The 27397-nt window shown below is 41.6% G+C and overlaps 1 protein-coding gene across 4 annotated transcripts in view; it reads left to right on the top strand.

Moving 5' to 3' along the window:
* Window positions 1–27397, top strand: part of CTIF (cap binding complex dependent translation initiation factor) — a 212115-nt gene that overhangs the window by 137560 nt on the left and 47158 nt on the right. For all 4 annotated transcript variants that reach the window (XM_056543792.1, XM_056543812.1, XM_056543799.1 and 1 more), the window contains exon 10: window positions 483–782. In XM_056543792.1, coding sequence (XP_056399767.1) covers window positions 483–782 — 300 coding nt within the window. The remainder of the gene's footprint in view (window positions 1–482; window positions 783–27397) is intronic.

A 27397-nucleotide genomic window follows, 5' to 3' on the forward strand; every position in this document is an offset into this window, starting at 1 on the left:
ATTCTGGAATGTCCACACCGAAAATCTATGTGTGAACATTCCGGAGACTGCGGGCAGCGGCATAACATGCCGGCGCTAAGACCACATGGGAATGCGCCTTCTCACTGACAGCTATGCATCCAGTGCAGAGTCCGCAGAAAGAATGCCCGGGTTCATTCTTTCTGTGGACATGGAAATCTGAATTTTCGTGCCAGAAACATCTAGCGCGCAAATTCCACCGTGTGCACAGCGCAGCAGAATCCAATTGCAACACAAACCTTTTCCCTACCTCCTGTATTTGCAGTTATCACCCGATAAGTGAGTGAAGCCCTAACTTAGCTGGTCCGCATGTGTAGGAGACTTCCAGAACACTGATTTCTAGAAGTTTTTTTCTCTAGAACTTACAGAAGATGCAGTGGTTTGGCCAGTCCTTGCTCCCTCATACGTTTTAGACTTGCTGTCCCTTTTATATTGTCACACTCATTTTATTTTCTCACTGGTAGGAAGAATACGCTGTGGAGTCCACCAATCCTCAAAGGACCAAAATGGACAAACTTATAGAAATATTAAACAGTATGCGAAACAACAGCAGCGACGTGGACTACAAGCTCACCACCTTCATGGAGGAAGCCCAGAACTCTGCCAACTCTGAGGAGATGTTAGGGGAGATTGTAAAGACTATTTACCAGAAAGCAGTGACGGACAGAAGCTTTGCGCACACCGCCGCTAAACTCTGTGACAAAATGGCTCTGTTCATGGTGGAAGGAACCAAATTCCGGAGTCTCTTGCTGAATATGCTGCAGGTAAGTGTCTGCCAGAGATACCTGCATATAAAGGAGTGTATGGGAAGATAGAGTGAGAGCTCAGACCGATGCGTCTATGTCCTTAAATGAGACTCCCACTCGCCCTGCCACTCACAGTGATCCCACCACCACAATAGTGAGTGCAGCTCTGGAGTATAATACAGGATGTAAATCGGGATCACTACAGAAAAAGTAATATTCTGCTGGTGAGGTCACTGTGTACATATATATTACATTACTTTTTCTGTATTAATCCTGATTTACATCCTGTATTATACTGCAGAGCTGTACTCCCTATTCTGCTGGTGAGGTCACTGTGTACATAAATTACATTACTTATCCTGTACTGATCCTGAGTTATATCCTGTATTCTACTCCAGAGCTGTACTCACTATTCTGCTGGTGGAGTCACTGTACATACATTACATTACTTATCCTGTACTGATCCTGAGTTATATTCTGTATTATACTCCAGAGCTGTACTCACTATTCTGCTGGTGGAGTCACTGTGTACATACATTACATTACTTATCCTGTACTGATCCTGAGTTATATCCTGTATTATACTCCAGAGCTGTACTCACTATTCTGCTGGTGAGGTCACTGTGTACATACATTACATTACTTATCCTGTACTGATCCTGAGTTATATCCTGTATTGTACTCACTATTCTGCTGGTGAGGTCACTGTGTACATACATTACATGGAGTCCAGCTCTGGAGTATAATACAGGATATAACTCAGGATCAGTACAGGATAAGTAACGTATATATACAGTGACCCCACCAGCAGAATAAGGGAGTACAGTTCTGGAGTATAATACACGATATAACTCAGGATTAGAACAGGATAAGTAATATAATGTATGTACACAGTGACCTCACCAGCAGAATAGTGAGTACAGCTCTGGAATATAATACAGGATATAACTCAGGATCAGTACAGGATAAGTAATGTAATGTATGTACACAGTGACCTCACCAGCAGAATAGTGAGTACAGCTCTGGAATATAATACAGGATATAACTCCGGATCAGTACAGGATAAGTAATATAATGTATGTACACAGTGACCTCACCAGCAGAATAGTGAGTACAGCTCTGCAGTGTAATACAGGATATAACTCAGGATCAGTACAGAATAAGTAATGTAATATATGCACATATTATTCCCCAGCAGAATAGTGAGTGCAGCTCTTGTATTGTAAATATGAATCAGTATACTTTCTGTGTAAGGTATTTATAGCAGGGCTCAATTTAAAACGGTGAATTAGCTTATGACCCCGTCTTTCTCCTGATAGTTGGAGGTTGACCCTTCTCCAATTATAAAGTAACATGTCCCAGCAATATGATTTCGCTTTGAGACCAAAACACCCCTTTCAAAGTCCATATAGGAGAGGAGAGACACTGACTTCAGTGTTTGCATTTCCCCAGTGATACTCGCAATGTCTCTCTGATCTGTATAACGGAGGCAGGGGGTCCATCTGAAATGGCCCTTTCTCCCCATTTATTAGGGGTGTGTAATGTGCAGAACCCCTTTAAGGATGTTGCAGTCTGTTTTATAAATGCGGAGTGCTGTAAGGTCTCGGGCAAATGTCATTTGACATTGTACCGCGAACAAATAAAGAAATCAAGTAAACCCTCGCACTTGACCTATTAATGACAATCACGAGCGGCCTGAACACCGGGGGGATGGAATCAGAGTCATTTAAATGTAAATAGCAGCCGTTATTCTTACTAAACAAGTCCACAATTCACTCAGAAATAATGCTCTCCGCCGACAGACGTGCTTTGAAGCTTTCAGCACTTGTTTCTTTTTTTTTTTCTCCCCCTCTTGATGCTAAGCCGTGCGTGCTGGCTCCTACATCAATCGTTTCTGGGTCTGCAGCCCACGCACACGCGTGGGAGGAATACGTGGTGATGGTAGACTGCTGGGGAGTTATGATAAAATGTGTCACATGACAACGCTCGCTGTCATTCAGAATGAACATGTGGAGGCTGACAGCCCGCTGCCACATTTAGACGTGTGCCTGCGGTGTCACATTTATATCAACCGCTAAAAGGGGATCATTAGTCATATAACGGTCCAGAGCCGATGACATATGTGATCACCGCCGCGTCCCCCTCGCCCAACAGGTCCATAATAATCATCCTAAAAAACAGTAGAACCTTTGGTCGCTGTCATGTACTTTGTGATTTTATTGCCCTACAATTGTGCTTTTGGTGAATTGGAGCTTTCAGGGGCTGTTGGGGTCCTGTCCAGCTGACACACGTGCGTCCGTCATTACGCATGACAGCTCTGATACACTGCAACGACACCCACAACTGTGTAAGTGCATCCATTTGCAGCCACTGAATGGTAACAAGAACAACTCCCTAACTCTCATCTGTTTTTATCACCCTGAGGTCAGTTTACACACGTGGTACTCCTATGTTATAGACGGATGTTCTGGCCCCAAGCATTATTTAAAAGGCTTATCCAGGGATAGAAAAATCCCTGGGCTAATTTCTTCCAAAAACAGCACCACAGCTGTCCTCAGGCTGTGTGTGGTATTGCAGCTCAGTTTCATTGAGTTGAAAGGTGCCAAGTTGTAATACTGCATACAAACTGAGGACTGGTGTGGTGCTGTTTTTGAAAGAGATTGGGTTTGGTTTTTCTATTCCTGGATAACCCTTTTATGTACTGGGCTGGTGATTCTCTATGATGTTGTCAGTCCAGATCATTAAACGAATATGTGAAGGTCCAGCATAGAAGAAAGAAGCACCCCCTGTATTGAAGGCCAATGTAGATCTAGCCGTGTTGAAGTTGAATGCACTCAGTATTCGGGTACACCTTGGCCAGGGCTTAATATGTCAGATTGCCGATTAGCCAATCACTGGGTGGGACATCACTGCTGCCAGCGATTCATTGAGCCGCAGTGTGACATATTGACTCCAGGAAACCACAAAGAGGAGCACACCAGGGGAGGGATGAAGGGGGTAGGTGTTTACTTTTCTTTTTTATAACTGGCAGAATGGGAATGTTGGTGTAAAACCCCCTATCCCAGAGGACTCCTTTTAATGTGTCTGAAGCAAATCTGCAATACTAATGGAGGATTTGCAGATTTGATGCGGACTCATGGTCGGTCGATGGGTAGCAACAAAATCTTCTGCTAACTTTCATGGTGGAAAATCTGTATGAAACATTGGAGAGCACTGAACTGTATGTTCAGCCGTCCAGTAGAGAATGAATGAAATAGTGGCAAATGTCACACAACTGAATGCTGTACGTTGGGCACGTGCAGAACACTGGGAATTCCAGACTATAAGATGCACTACTAGCTATCTTCCTCCTCCTTCTCCTTTTTCTTCTACTTTTCCTTCTTCTCCATCTTTACCTTCAGATTTTTCTCCTCCTCCTCCTCCTCTTCCTTTTCCTCCTCTTCCTTTTCCTCCTCTTCCTTTTCCTCCTCCTCTTCCTTTTCCTCCTCCTCTTCCTTTTCCTCCTCCTCTTCCTTTTCCTCCTCCTCTTCCTTTTCCTCCTCCTCTTCCTTTTCCTCCTCCTCTTCCTTTTCCTCCTCCTCTTCCTTTTCCTCCTCCTCTTCCTTTTCCTCCTCCTCTTCCTTTTCCTCCTCCTCTTCCTTTTCCTCCTCCTCTTCCTTTTCCTCCTTTACCTTCTTCTCCATCTTTACCTTCTGATTTGTCTCCTCCTCCTTCTTCTCCTTCTGATTTTTCTCCTTCTCATCGTTCTCCTCCTTCTTCTCCTTTTTCTTCTTCTACTTTTCCTTCTCAACCTTCTCCTTCTCATCTTTCTACTTCTCCTCCTTCTCCTTTTTTTCTCCTTTTCCATCTTTCTTCTGCTTCTCTCTCGTTTTCTGCTTCTTCCCCCCCCCCCCCCCCCCCCCAAAAAAAAACAACGTAAATTCTGGACAATATGATGGGCCCTTTGATGAGCAGATTCCACCTTGTCAGAATCATGATTCATGGAATGATAGTAACTGTGCCCACGCTCCTGTCATAATGTAAAGGTGATTCCACCCACAATATACCCCTCTCCTGATGTTTTATTCATTTATTTTTTCGCCTGTGCTACACTTTCATCCTTTGTCTCTTTGTCAAAGAGCACTGTGCTCGTGATGTCATCAGAGCATTCCAAAAGGAAAAGAATTTCCTCTGTAGTATTCAGCAGCTAATAAGTACAGGAAGGATTAAGATTTTTTAATAGAAGTAATTTACAAATCTGTAACTTTCCGGAGCCAGTTGATTTAAAAGAAAAAAGGTTTTCATCGGAGTACCCCTTTAAATGGGTTATCCAGTATTAGGAAAACAAGCTGATTTCTCCCCAAAACAGCACCACCCCTGTCCTCAGGTTGTATGTCATATTACAGCTCAGTTCAGTTGAAATGAATAGAGACAAGTTTTAATACCACACAAAACCTGCGGGCAGGTGTGGAAGAAATTGGCAGAAGGAAGCTCAGTTGGAAGAAATTAGCTCTGTTTTTCGCTTCCTGGACAACCCTTTTAAGTGTTTCTGCAAGCTCTTCCTTACTGATGGGTGCCCCTTCTTACAGCCTGTACCCCACATTTATTCCAGATTACAGATCTTTTTTATTTCACTGCAGCCAAGAACTGGTTAATGGGGGGGAGTAGAACTATTTGAAGTGTAGCGGTCTCTGGCGGCTCACATCCTGGACGGCCTCCTGATCCTATATTCTGTGGAGCGGTGGGGATGTGTGTGTTTATTGCTGCAGAGTCTCCTGAGGAATGGCATAGCTGGAGAGAGGAAATCCGCCCAGTGCGTCTGCAGATCCAGAGAGCGTGCTCGGTGCTTACAGCACTGGGAATATCAGCCCAGCACCGCCGCTATGTCATGGCGTGTTCCCTGCGAGGATTGAGGCAAAGCAGAATGAATTATACATAGTGAGCAAATGTGTGTGTGTGTAGGCAGAGTATAGGGCCGGCATGTAAATAACATGAATTATTCAGGGGTCACTGGATGGAGAAATGCATAAGGAATCTTGTAAGATACAGAGATTCATAGGTAGAGAGATATAAGAAACATTCAGATATGAGAGAGTTACGTTTCTAGATAGTAGCAAATTTTTTTTTTTTTTTTACGTTTCTAGATAGATATGAGACCTATTAGGGAGATTATACAAGTGATGGATATTACATGAAAAAGATAGGGGCACACAAAAGGATAAACACACAAGATAAAAGGAAAGATATAAGATAGATATGAGACAGACATATAAAATGGATGGATAGATATAAGATGGTTGATAGATAGATATTAGATAGATATGAGGGGGTGAGAGAGATAGATAGATAGATAGATATGAGAGATAGATAGACATGTGATAGATGAATATGAGATAGATAGATAGATAGATAGATATGAGATAGATATGAGAGATAGATAGATATGAGATAGATATGAGAGATAGATAGACATGTGATAGATAGGGGAGAGATAGATATGGAAGAGATAGATAGGGGAGATAGATAGGGGAGATAGATAGGGGAGAGAGATGGGGGAGAGAGATGGGGGAGATATAAGAGAGAGAGAGATAAGAGAGAGAGAGATAAGAGAGAGAGAGAGAGAGAGATATGTGATAGTGAGAGATAGATAGATAGATATGTGATAGTGAGAGAGAGATGGGAGGGAGAGAGAGAGAGAGGGGAGATAGGGGAGAGGGAGAGACTATTCCCATACATGTTTAATTGGTTTCAGCCAACTGTCCAATGTATATGGAATCCTCCCGACTCTCCCACGACATCATGTGTTGCATGTTGGATTTCTACTGAATTAAGCCGCCACAAGAAATGTGTGGCAGCGGCTTACCCTTCCTCTCACCCATTCCTCACTTACACATGAACGTTGGGACAGCTGAGCTCTTATGAGTGGAGAGTGGAGGGATAAGCTGTTGCCAGACTCCTTTTTGTAGTGACTTATAGTATCTGAAAACAAAACAGTGAGACAGTATAAATTCAACATGTCTGACCCCTATTTTGGGGTCGAGTCAGGAGTTCCCCATATACACTCGGTCCTATTGACTTCTGACGTGTGGGGACCTAACAGCAGACTTATAGACCAGTAGATATAAGGAAGATATTTTTTTATGACCTCTTACCTTCCCATATCCCGTTCTCTCCATGTTCAGCCTATAGGCAGGAAGATTCTCCCCGCATATATATACGCTGAACGCATTTATAAATCCCTGTAGTCGCAGCCAACAGATTCCTCAGTGCTGTACAGGGAATTGTCACCATCATTCCCGCTCCAGTCACCCTTACAAATAAGGAATATCTGCTGCCTCCTTAAAGGACTGTCTACAGACTTCTGGGTCAGGAAAATACATTAAATACATAGATTAGTGACCCCTCTATGTAACCAAAGTACATAAAACTCTATTCTATGTACTCTCTCAGTAATATGGAGCGGGCTGCTCATTTAGTACTTTACCAGCCTCAACTTTATGGTAAGTACTAAGGGGATCAGTCAGATTGTTCTGCGCCAAATTCTTCCATCCACACTTATGGATCTTGTGGTTTCCATTGGTTTCACCTGTGACCACCTTCTGGCTGAATGTTTTAGGCAGCACAGGGACCTTCAAAGGATTTCAAACACCACCTCCTATTTCAGCTCCCTAGACCCCTGTGAATAGGACATGGAGGGGGTGTTAGGGCCCATACATAGAATCACATTAATCTCATAGGAATTCTGCTGCTTAGTGCACACTACTGATCAGTATTCTGCCCAAAGGATGACCATGTTATTGGGTGGATATTGGAATAGGTATTGGGTGTATACTGGGTGGATATTGGAATATATTGGTGTATACTGGGTAGTTATTGAGTGGATTTTGGGGGGGGGGGGGATTTGGTAGTTATTGGGGAAATATTGGGTGGATATAGGATGAATATTCGATAGTTATTGGATGGATATTGGCTAGGGGGTAGATATTGTGATAGATATTGGATGGGTATTGGACAAATATCAGATAGTTAGTAATTAGATAGAAATGGTTGCGTATATAATTGGTATTTGGTAGATATTGGATAGGCATTGAGTAGATATTGGATAAGTATTGGTTAGATATCAGGTAGTTATTGGCAGGAATGGATGCATATAGGATGGGTATTGGGTGGAAAATGGTATAAATCAGTTATCCTTCCTCGTGCCACTGGTATGTCCTTACACAATTATCACTGTTTAATCAGTGATGAGAGTCAAAGGACCCACCCATTGATAAGAAAAATAGCAAGACCCAGTCATCAATTTATTCAGACATTTTCACTAAGGATAATAGAGGAACAGCCTAATGTAAATAAGAAATGCTCCACAATAGTTATTTAAAGCGTACCTGTCAGAAAGCGTACCTGTCAGATCTCTCAAAAAAAAAGTTACGTTTCTCAGTACCTCATCCTGATCATGTACATGTAATTTATGTCTCTACCACCGATATTTCACTAAATATAGCATATTACAGCTGCTCAATGTCTTTTCTATCTTGTCAAAAGGAGGGGGTGTGTCCTTCTCTTGCCAGGAATGTGATTACTCCTCCCCCTCCCTCCATCTGCTGACTCAGTGCTCTCAAGAGCCTGGCAGCCCTGCTCTTTAACCCTTTCCTCTCTGGATTTATGCTGTACACACACTCACTGATTATTGTAGATAGCCTGTACTCTACCACGAAAGACAATATGGTGAGTGTATAACTTAAAGGGTACCTCTCATCAAAAAAACTTTTGATATATTATAGATTAATGTATGCAGAATAACTTCACAATTGCATGTTATTAAAAAATATGCTTCTTTCTATTTAATTTTCCACTTTGAAGAAATGACCACTAGGGGTCTCCCTACCAGTCCTGGCAGCAAGCATTTCAGACTCATGCTGGAGTCCTAAACACTACGAGCTGCCAGTCTGCTTTGTTCACAAAGGAGAACACTCAGAGCTGCCAGCCTGCTTTGTTCACAGCCTGTTTGGCTGTGAACAAAGCAGGCTGGCAGCTCTGAGTGTTTAGGACTCCAGCATGAGTCAGAAATGCTTGCTGACAGGACTGATCGGGAAAAATACAATAGAAAGAAGCATATTTTTCATTAACATGCTATTGGAAAGTTATTTAACATTCATTAATCTAAAATATATCAAAAGTTTATTTGATGAGAGGCAACCTTTAAATCTTCCTAAATTAGTGCACAGGTTTAGTGCTAAGTACTACTGTGTTTTTTTTTTGTTTTTTTTTTATGCATACATTTTCTATATGTTCCTATGTCATTTGTGTATCATCCTTAGGCAGTCCTGTAATGCTGGGGCTTGTAGTTTTGTAATAGCTGGAGGTACAGTGTTGCAGCATTGCCTTCTGCTGTGTGTCTATATCTTTTGCAAAACTACAACTAGGGCCGGGCGGTATACCGGTAAATTTTTTTTTTCTCCGACGGTATGAATTTTGCCCCATATCGCTATACCGGTGGGGCCCCTCCCCCCACCCATGAATGAATTACAGAGCCCACGGCTCTGCTCTGTCAGGGGAGAGCAGGATGAGACTACTCATCCCCGCTCCCCCTGCAGTTTCAGGCCGGCTCCTCTCTGCAATCAGAGCCAGGGGAAAGCGCAGAAACTGCATCCCCTGGCTCTGATGTTTCCCGGAGCACTGAACCGGCTCCCTGCTCCAGTCCACCTCTCCCCTCTCTTCACCTACTTCAGGGAGTGTTCATAACAAGCGCCCGCTCCCCTTGGTCCTGCAGCGTAAGGCAGAGCATTGCGCCGCATTTCTTCTAGTTCAGGCGCCCGCTCCTGAGGCCCCTAGTGCACGCCGCAGGACCGAGGGGAGCGAGCGCTTCAGGGGCGGACAGACCGCCTGTGAGGGGGGGGCGCTGATCTTTGAAAGATCGGTGGGCCCCCTCACACAACACACGTGAGCTGCGCCGCTGCTGCTCACTGTTCTAAAGTGGCCGTGGCGCATAATAGCGCAGTGGGCACTTTAGATCAAAATTTCAAATTCCCTCCTGGCGGAAGCGTCAGCATCCTGCACTGAACGCTTCCGCAAAGGAAGCATACGTTACTGCGCTGATGACGGGCACTTCCCAGCAGCCGCATCAGCGCATAGGTGATGAGGAGGGGAGGAGGGGGGGGGGGGGGTTAATGGAAGCAGAGGGGGTAATGGAATAAGGGGCAGGATAGGATAAATGAAAGGAGCAGGGGGGTTAATGGGTGCAGGGGGGTAATGGAAGCAGGGGGGTTAATGGAATGAGGGACAGGATGGGGTTAAAGGGGTACTCCGGTGAAAACCTTTTTTTCTTTTAAATCAACTGGTGGCAGAAAGTTAAGCATATTTGTAAATTACTTCTATTAAAAAAATCTTAATCCTTCCAGTACTTCATAGCTGCTGAATGCTACAGAGGAAATTCCTTTCTTTTTAGAACACTGATGACCTCACGAGCACAGTGCTCTCTGCTGACATCTCTGTCCATTTTAGCAACCATGCATAGCAGATGTATGCTAAGGGCAGCATGGTGGCTCAGTGGTTAGCACTGCTGCCATGCAGTGCTGGGGACTTGGGTTCAACTCCCGCTAAGGACAACAATAAATAAAGCGTTATTATTATAATAACGTCAGCAGAGAGAACTGTGCTCGTGATGTCATTAGAGAGCATTCCAAAAAGAAAAGAATTTCCTCTGTGGTATTCAGCAGCTAATAAGTACTGAAGGATTAGGATTTTTTAATAGAAGTAATTTACAAGTATGTTTTAACTTTCTGCCACCAGTTGATTTAAAAGAAAAATACAGTTAAATACCGCCATAATTTATACCGCCCAGCTCTAACTTCAACTTCTAGCATACCCAGATGTCCTTTGACGGTCCAGGCATGCATAGAGTTGTAGTTTTGCAACAGCTGGAGGCACATGTTTGGTAAAACTGTGTTACAGCAGTGTTTCTGCAGGTTGTGTTCCTCCTGCAGCCTTGTCCATCAGCCATCTTGTGTCCATGACCCTTGGACACGCTCATGCTGCTTTGGGACTCATCAGTGTCCCGGGAGGTATGGGGACCCCTAGTGGTGGGATTTTTGAAGGCAGTTTTCTTTAATATAAATGTGAACATTTTTATAAAGACCTATATTAGAGAAACAATTGTTTTGCCAAGATGTACAACATATAAAAAGTTTATATATCTGACAGTGCCTATTAAAGGACTAATACAAGAATACACTGAACCAGACCTGTCAGGAGAGCGGCCGGGTCCTCTTTAAAGGGGTACTCCAGTGGAAAACTTTTTTTTATTTTTATTTTTTTTAAATCAACTGGTGCCAGAAAGTTAAACAGATTTGTAAATTACTTCTATATAAAAATCTTGATCCTTCCAGTACTAAGCAGCTGCTATACAATGTAGAGGAAGTTCTTTTCTTTTTTTAATTTCTTTTCTGTCTTTCCACAGTGCTCTCTGCTGACACCTCTGTCCATGTCAGGAACTGTCCAGGGCAGGAACAATTTCCCATAGGAACTGTCCAGAGCAGGAGAGGTTTGCTGACATGGACAGAGGTGTCAGCAGAGAGCACGGTGGACAGACAGAAATTAAAAAAAGAAAAGAACTTTTGTACTATACAGCAGCTGATAAGTACTGGAAGGATTAAGATTTTTAAATAGAACTAATTTACAAATCTGTTTAACTTTCTGGCACCAGTTGATTTAAAAAAAAAAAAAAAAAGTTTTCCACCGGAGTACCCCTTTAACATTGCGTCCTCTCTTTAGGAGTCCTGGGTCGGTGAACACCATGAATCAGACTGAGCCCAGGCTGGAATAAATTCTCTGGCGACTGATATTTCAGTGCGCAGTTGAACTTTGGGCCATAACTTTTTGACACTTAACACGTTTCTCCGCCATATTTACAGAAAAAATATTATGTTCCCTTTCACACACGTCCTCCACCCAAAGAAAATATTACAGGCGAGAATCGTATTCTCAAAAATAAACATGAACCAGTCAAAAAGCAAAAAACTGGGAGAGTTTCTAGAGCTTAAACCTTATGTCACACGGATCAAGATGCATGGCCGACTGTACACTGTAAAGGGGGAAACACATATATATTTTCCATACAGTAAATGCGTATGTATGTAGAAGATTTACCACCTATTCCAGCAGGCACCAAACCCGGATGTTAGATTTATAATAGGAATTATATGGATATTAGATGGACGGATTAATATACATGGGTAGACGTATATGAGAAAGTCAATGTTAAAATATATAGGAATAGTTAAAGGGGTACTCCGGTGGAAAACGTTTTCTTTTTAATCATCTGAAGGCAGAAAGTTAAACAGATTTGTAAATTACTTCTATTAAAAAATCTTAATCCTTCCACTACTTATTAGCTGCTGAATACTACAGAGGAAATGCTCTTTTCTTTTTGGAACACAGGGCTCTCTGCTGACATCATGAGCACAGAGCTCTCTGCTGACATCTCTGTCCGTTTTAAGAACTGTCCAGAGTAGGAGAAAATCCCCATAGCAAACATATATGCTGCTCTGGACAGTTCCTAAAATGGACAGAGATGTCAGCAGAGAGCACTGTGCTCGTGATGTCAGCAGAGAGCTCTGTGTTCCAAAAAAGAAAAGAATTTCCTCTGTAGTATTCAGCTGCTAATAAGTACTGGAAGGATTACAATTTTTTAATAGAAGTGATTTACAAATCTGTTTAACTTTCTGGCACCAGTTGATTTAAAAAAAATTAAAAAAAAAAGTTTTCCACCGGAGTACCCCTGTAATAGATCAGTGTTTCTCAACCAGGGTGCCTCCAGCTGTTGCAAAACTACAACTCCCAGCAGCTGATGTCCGCCATTAACCCCTCAGATGCCGTGATCAATACAGATCACGGCATCTGCAGCATCGCGATCACTTAACAGGATGATCGGATCGCCCGCAGCGCTGCCTTGGTGATCCGATCATCCTGCACGGCAGACGGAGGTCCCCTAACCTGGCTCCGCTGTCTTCTGGGAGTCTTCTGCTCTGATCTGCCTTCCCGCAGACCAGAGCAGAAGATCACCGATAACCCTGATCAGTGCTGCGTCCTATACATAGCACTGAACAGCATTAGCAATCGAATGGTTGCTATAAATAGTCCCCTATGAGGACTATAAGAGTGTAAAAATAAAAGTAAAAACCCCCTCCCCCAATAAAAACGTAAATTGTCCCATTTTCCCTATTTTACCCCCAAAAAGTGTAAAAAAATAATAATTTTATATACATATTTGGTATCGCCGCGTGCGTAAATATCCGTACTATTAAAATAAAATGTAAATGATCCCATACGGTGAACGGCGTGAACGTAAAAAAAAAGTCCAAAATATCTGCTTTTTTATAACATTTTATTCCCAAAATTTTTTTATAAAAAATGTAATAAAAGTTTTGTATAAGCAAATCTCCATAGCAAACCTATACTGCTCTGGACAGTTCCTAACACGGGCAGATGTGTCAGCAGAGAGCACTGTGGACAAGACAAAATAAAAATCAAAAAGAAAAGAATTTGGACAGTTCCTGACATGGACACAGGTGTCAGCAGAGAGCACTGTGGACAAGACAAAAAAAAATCAAAAAGAAAAGAATTTCCTCTGTAGCATACAGCCGCTAATAAGTACTGGAAGGATAAAGATTTTTTAATAGAAGTAATTTACAAATCTGCTTAACTTTCTGGCACCAGTTCATTTAAAAACAAAAAAGTTTTCCACCGGAGTACCCCTTTCAGTCAGGCTGGGTTCTCACCACGTTTTTCAAATACGGTTACCGTATACGGTTTTCCGCTAAAAAACGTATGGCAAAAACTGTATGCAACCTTATACAACCGTATGACTCCAAATTAAAACGTATACGTTTTTTCCCCGTACGGTTCTATCCGTTTGCATCAGTTTTTGCGTGCGGTTTTGCTATTTTGTTGGAATCAGTTTTCCAGCAATTTAATAAAGTTATTATTGTTCTATTGAAATTCCAATTTGCGCATGTGTCAACTCCAAAAACGGATTAGAAAAACCGTATACAACCGTATTCTGAAATTCTGTGTACGGTTCTCATAGACAGCAATGTTAAAAGAACCACATACGGTTCGCATACGGTTTTCCAACCGGAGGCAAAAACGTGGTCGACAGCGTTTTTGCCTACGGTTGAAAAATCGACAAAACCGTATCCGAGGCAAAACGGATGCAACCGTACACAACATTTGGAATACGGTTTACAATGCATTCTCTATGCATACGGTTTCGGATACGGTCGAATACATTTTTTTTGCGGAAAACCGTATACGGTTACCATATTTGATAAACGTAGTGTGAACCCAGCCTTAGGGTGTTTTTTTTTGTCCAATTCCATAGACTGCATTTTCTTCTTGTCTATGAGGGAACCTATACCTCTGCTCATCCTGATCTTCTTGGTTCATGAATGTAATGCCAGGAGAAGGGAAGCATGGGAAATGTAATTACACATAAGTTAAATTACTAGACCTTTTACCAGTATCTCTTATAATGCTACTACTACTTTGTAACACATGTATTCAAGTGTAGAAACCCAGGTTTATGTGCCACTAGGCATGAAAAGTACTTACCCTATGCATTGCAATAAGATGCCGTATACGTCCTGTAGGCACCCCATGGGAGCCAATTGAATGTTCTGTCCCCTTCCTGTTTCCAGTAGGGGAAATTACCAGATAAAATATATCTATTTTTAATGTGAGCCATGCAGTAGAACTGCAGGATGAGAACACGCAGCTGATTTGAAGTTTGCAGCCATGGTGACACATAGATGTGTGATGGAGCTGTAGACACGATACGGTAGGAACTTTTTCACAATGAAGACCATTGGCCAAGTTGAGGTCACAAAGCGACAGAGGTCCTACATACACTACTTACAGGTTAAAATACCACTAAGGGCTCTTCTTTAATGATACAACATTATTCTATTCCTCTTTCAGTTACATGTAAATCCAGAATTTTTTGCAATTTTTATTTTATCTTCTAAAAGGAAAACCAATGGGAAGCAGAGGGGACCATATTATTTATTGGTAAGATCCTTGGTGGCCTAAGGTGGTGAGGTGGTCTGTTCTCATAACCCTGGTGGTCTAGAGTAGTGAGATGGTCAATTTACTAACTCTGATGATCTAGGGTAGTGAGATGGTTAGGTCTTTTAACCCTGGTGATCTAGGGTAGTGAGATGATGATAACCAATAACCCTGTTAGTCTAGTGTATTCAGGTGGTTGTTCTAATAACCCTTGTGGTCTAGGATAGTAAAATGATTAGGTCTAATAACCTTGGTTGTCTAGGATAGTGAAATTATTAGCTCTAATAACCCTGGTGGTCTTTGGTAGTGAAATTGTTAGGTCTAATAACCCTGGTGGTCTTTGGTAGTGAAATTGTTAGGTCTAATTACCCTGGTGCTCTAGGGTAGTGAAATAATTAGGGCTAATAACCCTGGTGGTCTAGGGTAGTGAAATAATAAGGGCTAATAACCCTGGTGGTCTAGGGTAGTGAAATTATTAGGGCTAATAACCCTGGTGGTCTAGGGTAGTGAAATTATTAGGGCTAATAACCCTGGTGGTCTAGGGTAGTGAAATAATTAGGGCTAATCACCCTGGTGGTCTAGGGTAGTGAAATAATTAGGGCTAATAACCCTGGTGGTCTAGGGTAGTGAAATTATTAGGGCTAATAACCCTGGTGGTCTAGGGTAGTGAAATTGTTAGGGCTAATAACCCTGGTGGTCTAGAGTAGTAAAATGGTTAGATCTAATAACCCTTTTGTTAGTAGGGAAATGGTTAGATCTAGAGATGAGCGAACTTACAGTAAATTCGATTCGTCACGAACTTCTCTGTTCGGCAGTTGATGACTTTTCCTGCATAAATTAGTTCAGATTTCCGGTGCTCCGGTGGGCTGAAAAAGGTGGATACAGTCCTAGGAGACTCTTTCCTAGGAATGTATCCACCTTTTCCAGCCCACCGGAGCACCTGAAAGCTGAACTAATTTATGCAGGAAAAGTCATCAACTGCCGAGCCGAGAAGTTCGTGACAAATCGAATTTACTGTAAGATCGCTCATCTCTAGTTAGATCTAATAACCCTGTTGGTCTAGAGTAGGGAAATGGTTAGATCTAATAACTCTGTTAGTCCATGGTAGTGAGAAGAGCCAATTCTAATAACCCCAGTGTCTAGAGGTGTTCAAAAAGTGTTTTTAATTTGTTTGGCCACCTTTAGGGTGCGTTCAGGCACTATTACTAGCAGCAGGTTTCACGCTGCTGGAATCCCGCTGCGAGTTAAGCTATTGATTTGAATGGGTCCACAGACAGTCCGCAATAGTGTCAGATTTGTGGTCTGTCCGCGGACCCATTTAAATCAATGGTAGCGTAGTTACACGCAGTGTGAGCCCCGCTGCTAGTAATAGCTTGGTAAAGAAATTAGTGAAAATATTTTGGATGGAATTAAGTAGTGTCGGATCTGATGGCAATATCCCTGGTGGGCTAGAGCATTGAAGGGCTGTATGAGCACAATACAAGTGTTCTGCTCTATTACCATTTGTGAAAAGCAGAACCAGATAGAAACTCGGGAGTGAGATGGATAATTGTACGTTCCATGGATGTCCTGCGTCACATGCCATTATCTCTGGCCGAATAGCACGACTGCCAAGCATGGCGCCATTGAAACGACAATAAAAATAAGTGTCTTATCCCTGGTGCTTGTGGTCTAAGTGCGCGGCGCAGCTGTATACCCGCTGCTAATCAGCTCCTGATAGCTGACATTTATGCCTTGGATTGACATAGACGGGTGAAATCCTTGTTCTCTTTTTAGAAGAGAGTTGTCTCCACACTGAGTATGCATAGCAAAGTATTATTAGAGGGAACATCACAGCGCCTGTAATTGCACACTGCTTTCCCTGGTGACTGTTTCCAGCAACAGCTTAAACATAAGGATGTGCGTCTTGCACCTCTCCCAGGCTGGCACGTCTGAAAATGGACTCACGGATCCAGTCACCCCCGGTAGAAGATGTGCCACACCCTTCAATGTGGACCCTAAATATATTCCCGAACTGCTACTTGGGAGGATTAGTTGGGAAGAAATAAAATACCAATAACAAGTAAACAATGAGACGCTAATAGTATTGTTGTAAAAGGAACCAAAATGGATATTTTCTCCTATCCGCTTCATTACATTACCTATATGTGTGTGTATATTATTAATAATAAGATTATTAATAATAATAATAATAATAATGTATTTTTATAGACTTGACCTAACACCAGTGCTGTAGGATCAGTGGGGTCATGTTTGGGTATAGAGATATGGGTGGTTGTTCCAGGTTTACTATTATTATTACTATTATTATTATTACTATTAAAATTATTATTATATTATAATAACAAAAATTATTGGTATTAGAAGTAGTAGTATAATGTTGTTGTTGTTGTTGTTGTTGTTGTTGTTGTTGTTGTTGTCGTTAATAATAATGTATTTTATTTATTGATTCTTATAGAATAGACCTAACACCAGTGTGATAGGATCAGTGGGGTCATGTTTGGATATAGTGGTAAACGTGGTTGTGCCTGGTTTACCTATGTTTCCACGCTATTTTTAAATGTATTCTTATGTATTTACACCTATTTTGCTTCTTGCGCACTTTGTTGCCCCAGCCTGAAGTCTTCTGTCAATATAAACTACCCCTGCAGGAGTACTATACGGAGATGCAATTTTTTTTTAGACCAGGGTTTCCTAACCAGTGTGCCTCCAGCTGTTGCAAAACTGGATTGAATTTTGGATAGATGGATATTGGATATTTGTAGAGTGGGTATTGTATGGATATTGGATTCTTACTGGGCTGATATTGGTTAGGTGTCGGGTGGATATTGGTTAGGTGTCGGTGGATATTGGTTAGGTGTCGGTGGATATTGGTTAGGTGTATATTGGTTAGGTGTCGGGTGGATATTGGTTAGGTGTCGGGTGGATATTGGTTAGGTGTCGGGTGGATATTGGTTAGGTGTCGGGTGGATATTGGTTAGGTGTCGGATGGATATTGGTTAGGTGTCGGGTGGATATTGGTTAGGTGTCGGGTGGATATTGGTTAGGTGTCGGGTGGATATTGGTTAGGTGTCGGGTGGATATTGGTTAGGTGTCGGGTGGATATTGGTTAGGTGTCGGGTGGATATTGGTTAGGTGTCGGGTGGATATTGGTTAGGTGTCGGGTGGATATTGGTTAGGTGTCGGGTGGATATTGGTTAGGTGTCGGGTGGATATTGGTTAGGTGTCGGGTGGATATTGGTTAGGTGTCGGGTGGATATTGGTTAGGTGGATATTGGTTAGGTGTCGGGTGGATATTGGTTAGGTGGATATTGGTTAGGTGTTGGTGGATATTGGTTAGGTGTTGGTGGATATTGGTTAGGTGTTGGTGGATATTGGTTAGGTGTTGGTGGATATTGGTTAGGTGGATATTGGTGATGTTTCGGGTGGATATTGGTTAGGTGTCGGGTGGATATTGGTTAGGTGTCGGGTGGATATTGGTTAGGTTTCGGGTGGATATTGGTTAGGTGTCGGGTGGATATTGGTTAGGTGTCGGGTGGATATTGGTTAGGTGTCGGGTGGATATTGGTTAGGTGTCGGGTGGATATTGGTTCTAGAGGAGTATTTCTTATATATAGCACCAACATTTTTCAGCATGCTGGGAGTTGTAGTTTTGCAACAGCTGGCGGCACCCTCTTTGGGAAACACTGGTCTATGTAGAGGACAGGAGCTTCTTCAGGGTCCTGTACAGAACACGCAGTGTCCTAAAAAAAAATGGAAAATGGAGCCGCCCTCACCTGGTGTCCAAAGGAGCAGCTAACCCTGGTACAGGTAAAGAGTACAGAACATGTCATACCTCCCTGTACTGTAGGGGGCGCTACCAGACACCAGTCAGTGCATGCACTTTTGGAATACACCGGTTTTACCAGTGAAATATCCATTCTGATTGGTCGTTCTTCCAGCCATTGACACGTTTTGCAGATTCCATAGCATTGTATGTTGAGTCTGGTTTCAAGTTACAATGGTCCAGAAAAGACCATTGTATGTTGAAACTATTGTATGTTGAGGCCATTGTAAGTTGAGGAATCACTGTGTGTGTGTGTGTGTGTGTGTATATATATATATATATATATGTATGTATATATATATAATATAATTTTCCTACAGTTTTTGTCCGAAACATGAATACTTCCTGTAATGTAAAGCTGCAGAATTTCCAGCCATGAACCTTTGTCCAGAATGATAAGGATTCTTTCATGACGAGACCCACCAGCCCCAGTCTGTACAAGACCACACTTGTTTGGCTTTTTACGATGGTACGCCTTGTACCGTGACAGCGACGGCAGACGACGCACTGTGTTAGTATCTGAGAACAGAGCTTTATTATGGGCAGAGATGTTTGTGTGCAAAGTGTATTGTTATGACAGTCCTCGTCTGGCCGCCTCTGCTTTTATCTTGAGTGCGTCCTTAACTTTCTTCTAACTTTCCCAAAAAGGCAGCGCTTTAGGACCCTCTAATGGTGGCATCCTCCCCCTCCCCTCCGAACACTCTTCACCCGTACTTCCCCTCCCCATTAAGTATCAGTTAACAACCATCCTGCCAATTTAATATAGATTGGTATGTGCAATATTTAGGTAATTAGTTTTGATATGTGACACATTCAGGTTTTTTTTTTGTAATAAGGCTCTGTTCACATCACATTTCAGCTTCCATTAGAAATACACATCCCAGGAGATGGCTCCAGTCTATGCTATTGTACAGGCATTCAATAGTATATGTTGTCTATAATCTTTCATGTTATTAAAAATGTATACTGCATGATATAGGTTATTTTGCAAAGATGCCTCTGCATAGCAAAGGGTAGTCGGATGCACTTATCTGTGCAGCTAAAATAAGGTATACTAACCATAATAAAAGAAATATATAATGTTCCATGCTATTATTGGATCCTTTTCCTTTTCTAAGAATATAACTACTATAATACTGCTACTGTGTACAATAATATAGCTACTATAATACTGCCTCCTATGTACAATAATATAGCTACTATAATACTGCCTCCTATGTACAATAATATAGCTACTATAATACTCCTATGTACAAGAATATAACTACTATAATACTGCCTCCTATGTACAAGAATATAACTACTATAATACTGCCTCCTATGTACAAGAATATAACTACTATAATACTGCTCCTATGTACAAGTATATAACTACTATAATACTGCTCCTATGTACAAGAATATAACTACTATAATACTGCTCCTATGTACAAGAATATAACTGCTATAATACTGCTCCTATGTAGAAGAATATAACTACTATAATACTGCCCCGATGTACAAGAATATAACTACTATAATACTGCCTCCTATGTACAAGAATATAACTACTATAATACTGCTCCCTATATACAAGAATATAACTACCATAATACTGTCTCCTATGTACAAAAATATAATTACTATAATACTGCTCTCTATTTACAGGAAAATAGCTGTGACAATATTACCTCCATATAAGAGATTATATCTACTATAATACTGCCTCCTATGTACAAGAACAGAGGCTGCTCTCTAATTAGGCAGTTTAGGCGGGCACCTAAGGCCTCGCGCTAAAAAGGGCCTCGTGGCTGCCTAAATCGTGTAATTAGCCCGTTCCCGCAGAATGACATATATAAATGTCATGATGTGCAGGTAGTTCGCGCATCATGACATTTATATATGTCATGCAGTTAACCCGGCGATGCGCGGCATCGCACGAGTTAACTGGCAGAAGTCTTACTGTTACCAGCAGGGGACAACTGGGCATGCTGGGAGTTGTAGTTTTGAAACAACTGGAGAACAGTTGGGAGAACGCTAAGTAGTGGTGTCCAAACTGTAGCCCCCCAGATGTTGCAAAACTTCAACTCCAAGCATGCCCAGACTGCTCAGGCATACTGGGAGTTGTAGTTCGGCAACATCTGAAGGGACAGATGTTACAAAACTACACTCCCAGCAATCCTGGACTGTCTGGGCATTCTGGGAGTTGTAGTTTTGCAACATCTGGAATAGCACAGATTGAAGACCACTGCACAGTGGTCCCCAAACTGTGGCCCTCCAGATGTTGTAATACTACAACTCCAAGCATGCACGGACAGCCAAAAGGCATGCTGGGAATTGTAGTTTTGCAACAGGTTTGCACAGGGTACATTCACATGGGCGGGTTTACAGCGAGTCTCACGCTGCAAGTTTGAGATGCAGCAAATTTTCCGCTGCAGCTCAAACTCCCAGCAGGAAACTCACTGTAAACCCACCTCCCCAATAAAAATGAAAAACATCAGGTACGCCACTGTTTCCAAAACGGAGCCTCCAGCTGTTGCAAAACAACAACTCCCAGTATTGCCGGACAGCCATTGACTGTCCTGGCAGGCTGGGAGTTTTGCAACATCTGAAGGCACCCTGTTTGGGAATCACTGGCGTAGAATACCCCTATGTCCATCCCTATGCAAATCCCTAATTTAGGCTTCAAATGCGCATGGTGCTCTCTCCCTTTGGAGCCCTGTCGTATTTCAAGGAAACAGTTTAGGACCACCTATGGGGTATTTCCGTAATCGGGAGAAATTGCACTACAAATTTTGGCGGGCTTTTTCTCCATTTACCCTTTATGAAAAGGTAACATTGGGGTCTACTCCAGCATGTTATTGTAAAAAAAATTATTTTTTTTACAGTAAAATGTTGGTGTTGCCTTTTTTCTAAATTTAAAGTGGATGTGGGGTGCTGAATAATTTACCACTATAGGGTCAGGAGTACACTTTTGTATTCCTGATTCTATAGTGTTCTTTGAATACCTTGTTGACAGTTTAGGAGACACCAACAAGAATAACTGGGTAGTCAGACACATTTTATTTTTTTCATCTATACCCAATGTTTGTGTATAGATATTTTGTAGAATAATTTAAACAGAAAAATAAGATTTCAAGAGCTGTGAATAGCGAGGTTATGATATATATTAAAGTTTGCCTTAAAATATGCAATTTATACAGTTAATTTTAATATTGCCATTTTTTTTCTTATTTTTATCGTGCTTGGGGGGCCTCAGATTTATTTTCGCCTAAGGCCTCAAAAAGTCTAGAGACGACTCTGTACAAGAATATAACTACTATAATACTGCTCCTATATACAAGAATATAACTTATAATACTGCTCCTATATACAAGAATATAACTACTATAATACTGCTCCTATATACAAGAATATAACTACTATAATAGTGCCTCCTATATACAAGAATATATCTGCTATAATACTGCCCCTATATACAAGAATATGACTACTATAATAAGGAGAAAAATGGCTTTAGCACTCACCATAAAAAAGGTCTTCTTAAACACCGGCTCTCGGCTTGGAAGAGAAAAAAGAACTGCACAGCAAAAAGCTGAGCGGCGTGACGGCAACAAGCCCTGTTTTGCGGGCTTCCCACTTCCTCTGGCCTCCAGGAAGACCGCGAAACAGGGCTTGTTACTGTCACGCCGCTCAGCTTTTTGCTGTGCAGTTCTTTTTTCTCTTCCATGCCGAGAGCCGGTGTTTAAGAAGACATTTTTTATGGTGAGTGCTAAAGCCATTTTTCTACTTGTTGTACAATTTTGGACTTGTTTTTTTCCTGCTTTTATGCACACCATAGCCTCATCCTGCATCAACCTTCTATGTTTAATTCATCTATTTGCGTGATACGCCCCACAGTGGTGCCACCCCGTCTTTTCGCTTGCCTAAAAGTATAACTACTATAATATTGCCCCTATATACCAGAATAGAACTACTATAATACTGCTCCTATATACAAGAATATAACTGCTATAATACTGCCTCCTATGTACAAGAATATAACTACTATAATACTGCTCCTATATACAAGAATATAATAACTATAATACTGCTCCTATATACAAGAATATAACTACTATAATACTGCTCCTATATACAAGAATATAACTACTATAATACTGCCTCCTATATACAAGAATATAACTACTATCATACTGCTCCTATATACAAGAATATAACTACTATAATACTGCCCCCTATATACAAGAATATAACTACTATAATACTGCTCCTATATACAAGAATATAACTACGATAATACTGCCAACTATATACAAGAATATAACTACTATAATACTTCCTCCTATATACAAGAATATAACTACTATAATACTGCTCCTATATACAAGAATATAACTACTAGAATACTGCCTCCTATGTATAAGAATATAACTACTATAATACTGCTCCTATATACAAGAATATAACTACTATAATACTGCTCCTATATACAAGAATATAATTACTATAATACTCCTCCTATGTACAATATTATAACTACTAAAATACTGTCTCCTATATACAAGAATATAACTACTATAATACTGCCTCCTATATACAAGAATATAACTACTATAATACTGCTCCTATGTACAAGAATATAACTACTATAATACTGCTCCTATATACAAGAATATAACTACTATAATACTGCCTCCTTTGTACAAGAATATAACAACTATAATACTGCTTCCTATATACAAGAATATAATTACTACTATATGTCTCCTATGTACAAGAATATAACTACTATAATACTGCTCCTATATACCAGAATATAACTACTATAATACTGCCCCTATATACAAGAATAGAACTACTAGAATACTGCCCCCTATGTACAAGAATATAACTACTAGAATACTGCCCCTATATACAAGAATATAACTACTATAATACTGCTCCTATATACAAGAATAGAACTACTAGAATACTGCCCCCTATGTACAAGAATAGAACTACTAGAATACTGCCCCTATATACAAGAATATAACTACTATAATACTGCCCCTATATACAAGAATATAACTACTATAATACTGCTCCTATATACAAGAATATAACTACTATAATACTGCTCCTATATACAAGAATATAACTACTATAATACTGCCCCTATATACAAGAATATAACTACTATAATTCTGCTCCTATGTTCAAGAATAGAACTATTAGAATACTGCCCCTATGTACAAGAAAGTGACTGTTATCTATAATAAGGAAGTATATTTTATCACTTGTATATGCTGTTAGGTTATTATTCTGACATAGGAATAGTACTGTATCCATAGAAACCAACGTATTTTTCTGCAGTATTTCTGAATGCTGGTTACATTGCATGCACGTAATAGAGATCTTCTCACGTGGTCCCTGTAGCCGCTGGTTCCATCATGTAGAACAATGAATCAGATGTATTTAATCCTTTCATTCCCACATCCAGTTGATGCCTCCCCGAGGTCCTGTCCGCACTGACAGCTGTTATAGAAGTTAACAGAACGATGCTGGTAAAACAGCTCTCTAATAGATACCATGTGTCTGCAGCACATATACCGCCAATTGCCAACTGGTATGTTAGAAAGATTTTCAATCACACCAACCCTGTCAGAGCCATAAAAACATGAGGGATATTGGATAGGAGAGCGAGCGTGTCCTTCACATGACCTTCAGCATTAGGTGGGAAGTGATTATGGAGAAGAGAGGTCGTAACGGCGCTTGATCCGCACATTGGGAAAATAAGCGCAGTCCGTGTCTACAGCAGGCTGACTGCATACAGGTTATGTGCGATGTGCTGCGGCCTAATGCACGCAACACCCAACCGGTCTTAAGGGCGGGTTTACAAATAGCGCAACTGTTTACTGGACAAAACACTTTCTGCCAATACTTGTGGACTGAGAAGTGCAATTCCTTGTTAGCGTTATCTGTTTCCAGGAAAGCCTGGTGTCATTCAGTACTGTCTCCATCGCAGCTCCCTGAGGAATTGGCACTCAGCTTTCTTAGGATATGTCCACACCCATTACTTTTCTGGTCTGAATTAGGGATGTCCTGATACCATTTTGTTAAGACAGAGGACCAGTGCACCAATACCAATTACCGATACTTATGTTTTTTTTGTGACTCCAGGCTTTGTAAAGCCTTTGGCTAAAGTCTAACATGAGGCCCTCATGTGCCCCCAGTAGTTAGTAAGAATCCCCCCCCCCCCTTTAGGTAGGAAGCCACAAATGATGGTTAGGTAGGAAATGCCCCCTATTAGGTAGAAATCACTGATAGATAAGGAATCCTCTCCTTTTAGGTACAAGCCCCCAAAATATATTTAAAGGGGTTATCCACCATAAGGTGATTTTAGTACGTACCTGGCAGACAGTAATGGACATGCTTAGGAAGGATCTGCGCTTGTCTTGGGGCTAAATGGCTATGTTGTGAGATTACCATAATACTGTGGCTAGCTTTTTGTGAACTGGTATTTCCGTTTTTTTTTTTTCTATAAATCCCATAATTCCATTTTCCTCCCTCCCACACATCAGCCACCCCACTCATTGAAACATAAATGAGCTGCATCCATTCAGAAGACCTGTGGTTTTCAATCAGGGTGCCTACAGCTGTTGCATTAGTTGCAGATTGATCTCTCTCCCAACAAGCGATCCCTCCCCCCATTGAAGCAGACAGGCTCCTTGTCATCAGCTGACTAGTGAGTCAGGTCTCTGCCGCATTGCAACCTGGGAAAAATCTGAGACCACAGGCATTTTGTATGCTGTTAAAAATAAATATTGGGGTGAAAATCACAGACGAATTGTGAGAAAACCGTCACACACAGGTACAGACACTATATTATGAACTACACTAACTTTACAGACCCTGTAGCATAGTCAAATAAAAAAAAAAAAATCCTGGAAAATCCGTTTAAGTTGAGGCTTCCAGTAGGTAGTAACATATGGAATCTTTCCCTTTCAGGTAGAAGCACCCAGAAGATAGGTAGAGACCCCCCAGTTTTAGGTAGATGCCCCCTTTAAGTAGTTTCCCCCAATAAGCCTCCTCCAAAAGCAAAATAAAGACAATCCTGCTCCCTATCCCTTCACTCGCGTGTTGAGGCCTCTCCATCCTCGGTTAGTGGTGCAGGACCTTCTCCTTAGCTCCATTTCCTTGAAGTGAAATGTTATATTATCACGTGGCAGCATCACAAAGCAGACGAAGAGCGCAAGTACCCGTGTAAATGTCTACCAACTATCGTATTGGGACATCCCTAGTCCAAAGTATACCGATCAGATGTTCATGTGTTCATATATACAGTGACCTGTACTGGATCAGTGGACCAAACATAGTCTAAAACGAGTGTTTGGTTTATTTCCCTGTATGCAGCTTTTTAAAGGGGTACTCCACTGCCCCAGTGCTCAGAACATTTTGTTCCAAACGCTGGGTGCGGGCTGCAGCGGTTGTGACGTCAGTCACTGCTCTCGTCAAGTCACGCCCCCTTAGTGCAAGTCTTTCGAAGGGGCCATCACATCTTGCACAGACTTGCATTGAGGAGACGTGGCGTGACGTCACAAGGGGCGTGGCCATGATATCACGATTTCCACAGCCCGCACCCAGCGTTCGGAACAAAATGTTCTGAGTGCTGGGGCAGTAGATTACCCCTTTTAAAGGACTGAAAAGTGCATCTTAACGCACTTTTGATTCCTACAAGGAAAAAAACCTATATGCTCGGAATTGTACCACACAGTCACTTTCTGAAAACACCAAGCGATGTCACCCTGCTGACCTATCGTCCTCCCCCAAAACACTGGTTCTGGGCTCCACCTGATCCCCTGTGCTCAATAATGTCCCCAGAAGGGCCACCAGCAGCAGGACTGACCTTCACCCACCTAGAAATAAAGCTCAGATGTGCAAGTAAATAGGGAGCCAAAAGGGGCGACTCGCTGAAAAGGAATGCCAGTCACTACTTCAGGATATTAAAGGTTTGGGAAACTCCTTATATTTCATCTGCAGGGAGGAAAATGTCCTGTTACCTGTCGGCCAGTCAAGTGATGTATATGGATAGACAGTCTGCCATCTTACTGGCTCCCAACTGAGGGAACTCTCTTGATAATATTTTTTTTGCCCCCAAATAAGATATATAGATAGGTGTTGAGACATGTTTTTACAATACAATTTCAGTAATTCCCATTATTCAGTGTGTTCTCCTTGAAGAGAGCGCCTAATTGGCATGAGGTACAGAATATTTGAGTGGAGAAATTTCATTTGCAAATTCCGGTGCAGCAGTGCCCCATTGTTTTCAATAGAATTCAGCTGCACCATGTTCTGTGACGGATTTTTTTTAAAATTTTTAATTAACACGTTCATTCTTTTGGTGGAGTTCACTCGGAAATGCATTGCTGCCTATGACGACGGCATACTCCGAACTTCCTAGCGCAGCACCCACAGGAGATGGTATTTCTACCAGGACTATTTTTTTGGGTGGCGATTCTGTAGTGTGAACATAACCTTACAGGCCATGCAATGCTCCACTGGAAATATGCAAGTAGTTCTCCTCCAAAAGGAAAAGAGCTTGCTCTCTAGTGCCACCTGTTGGAGGTAACATGCCTAGAAGTCAGTGCTAGACCCCCTTCCAGCTAAAATAAACGTATCCCCTATCTACAGGAGAGGGAATAAGTAACTGAACGTAGGGGGCTTGACTGCTGGGACCCCCTGCCATCTCCTGAATGGGGGGGCCCTGGCACTCAGTGAGGAGCGCATACTGCACATGGCACACGCT

This window comes from Hyla sarda, chromosome 1, assembly GCF_029499605.1.
Source record: "Hyla sarda isolate aHylSar1 chromosome 1, aHylSar1.hap1, whole genome shotgun sequence".
NCBI classification, from domain to species: Eukaryota; Metazoa; Chordata; class Amphibia; order Anura; family Hylidae; genus Hyla; species Hyla sarda.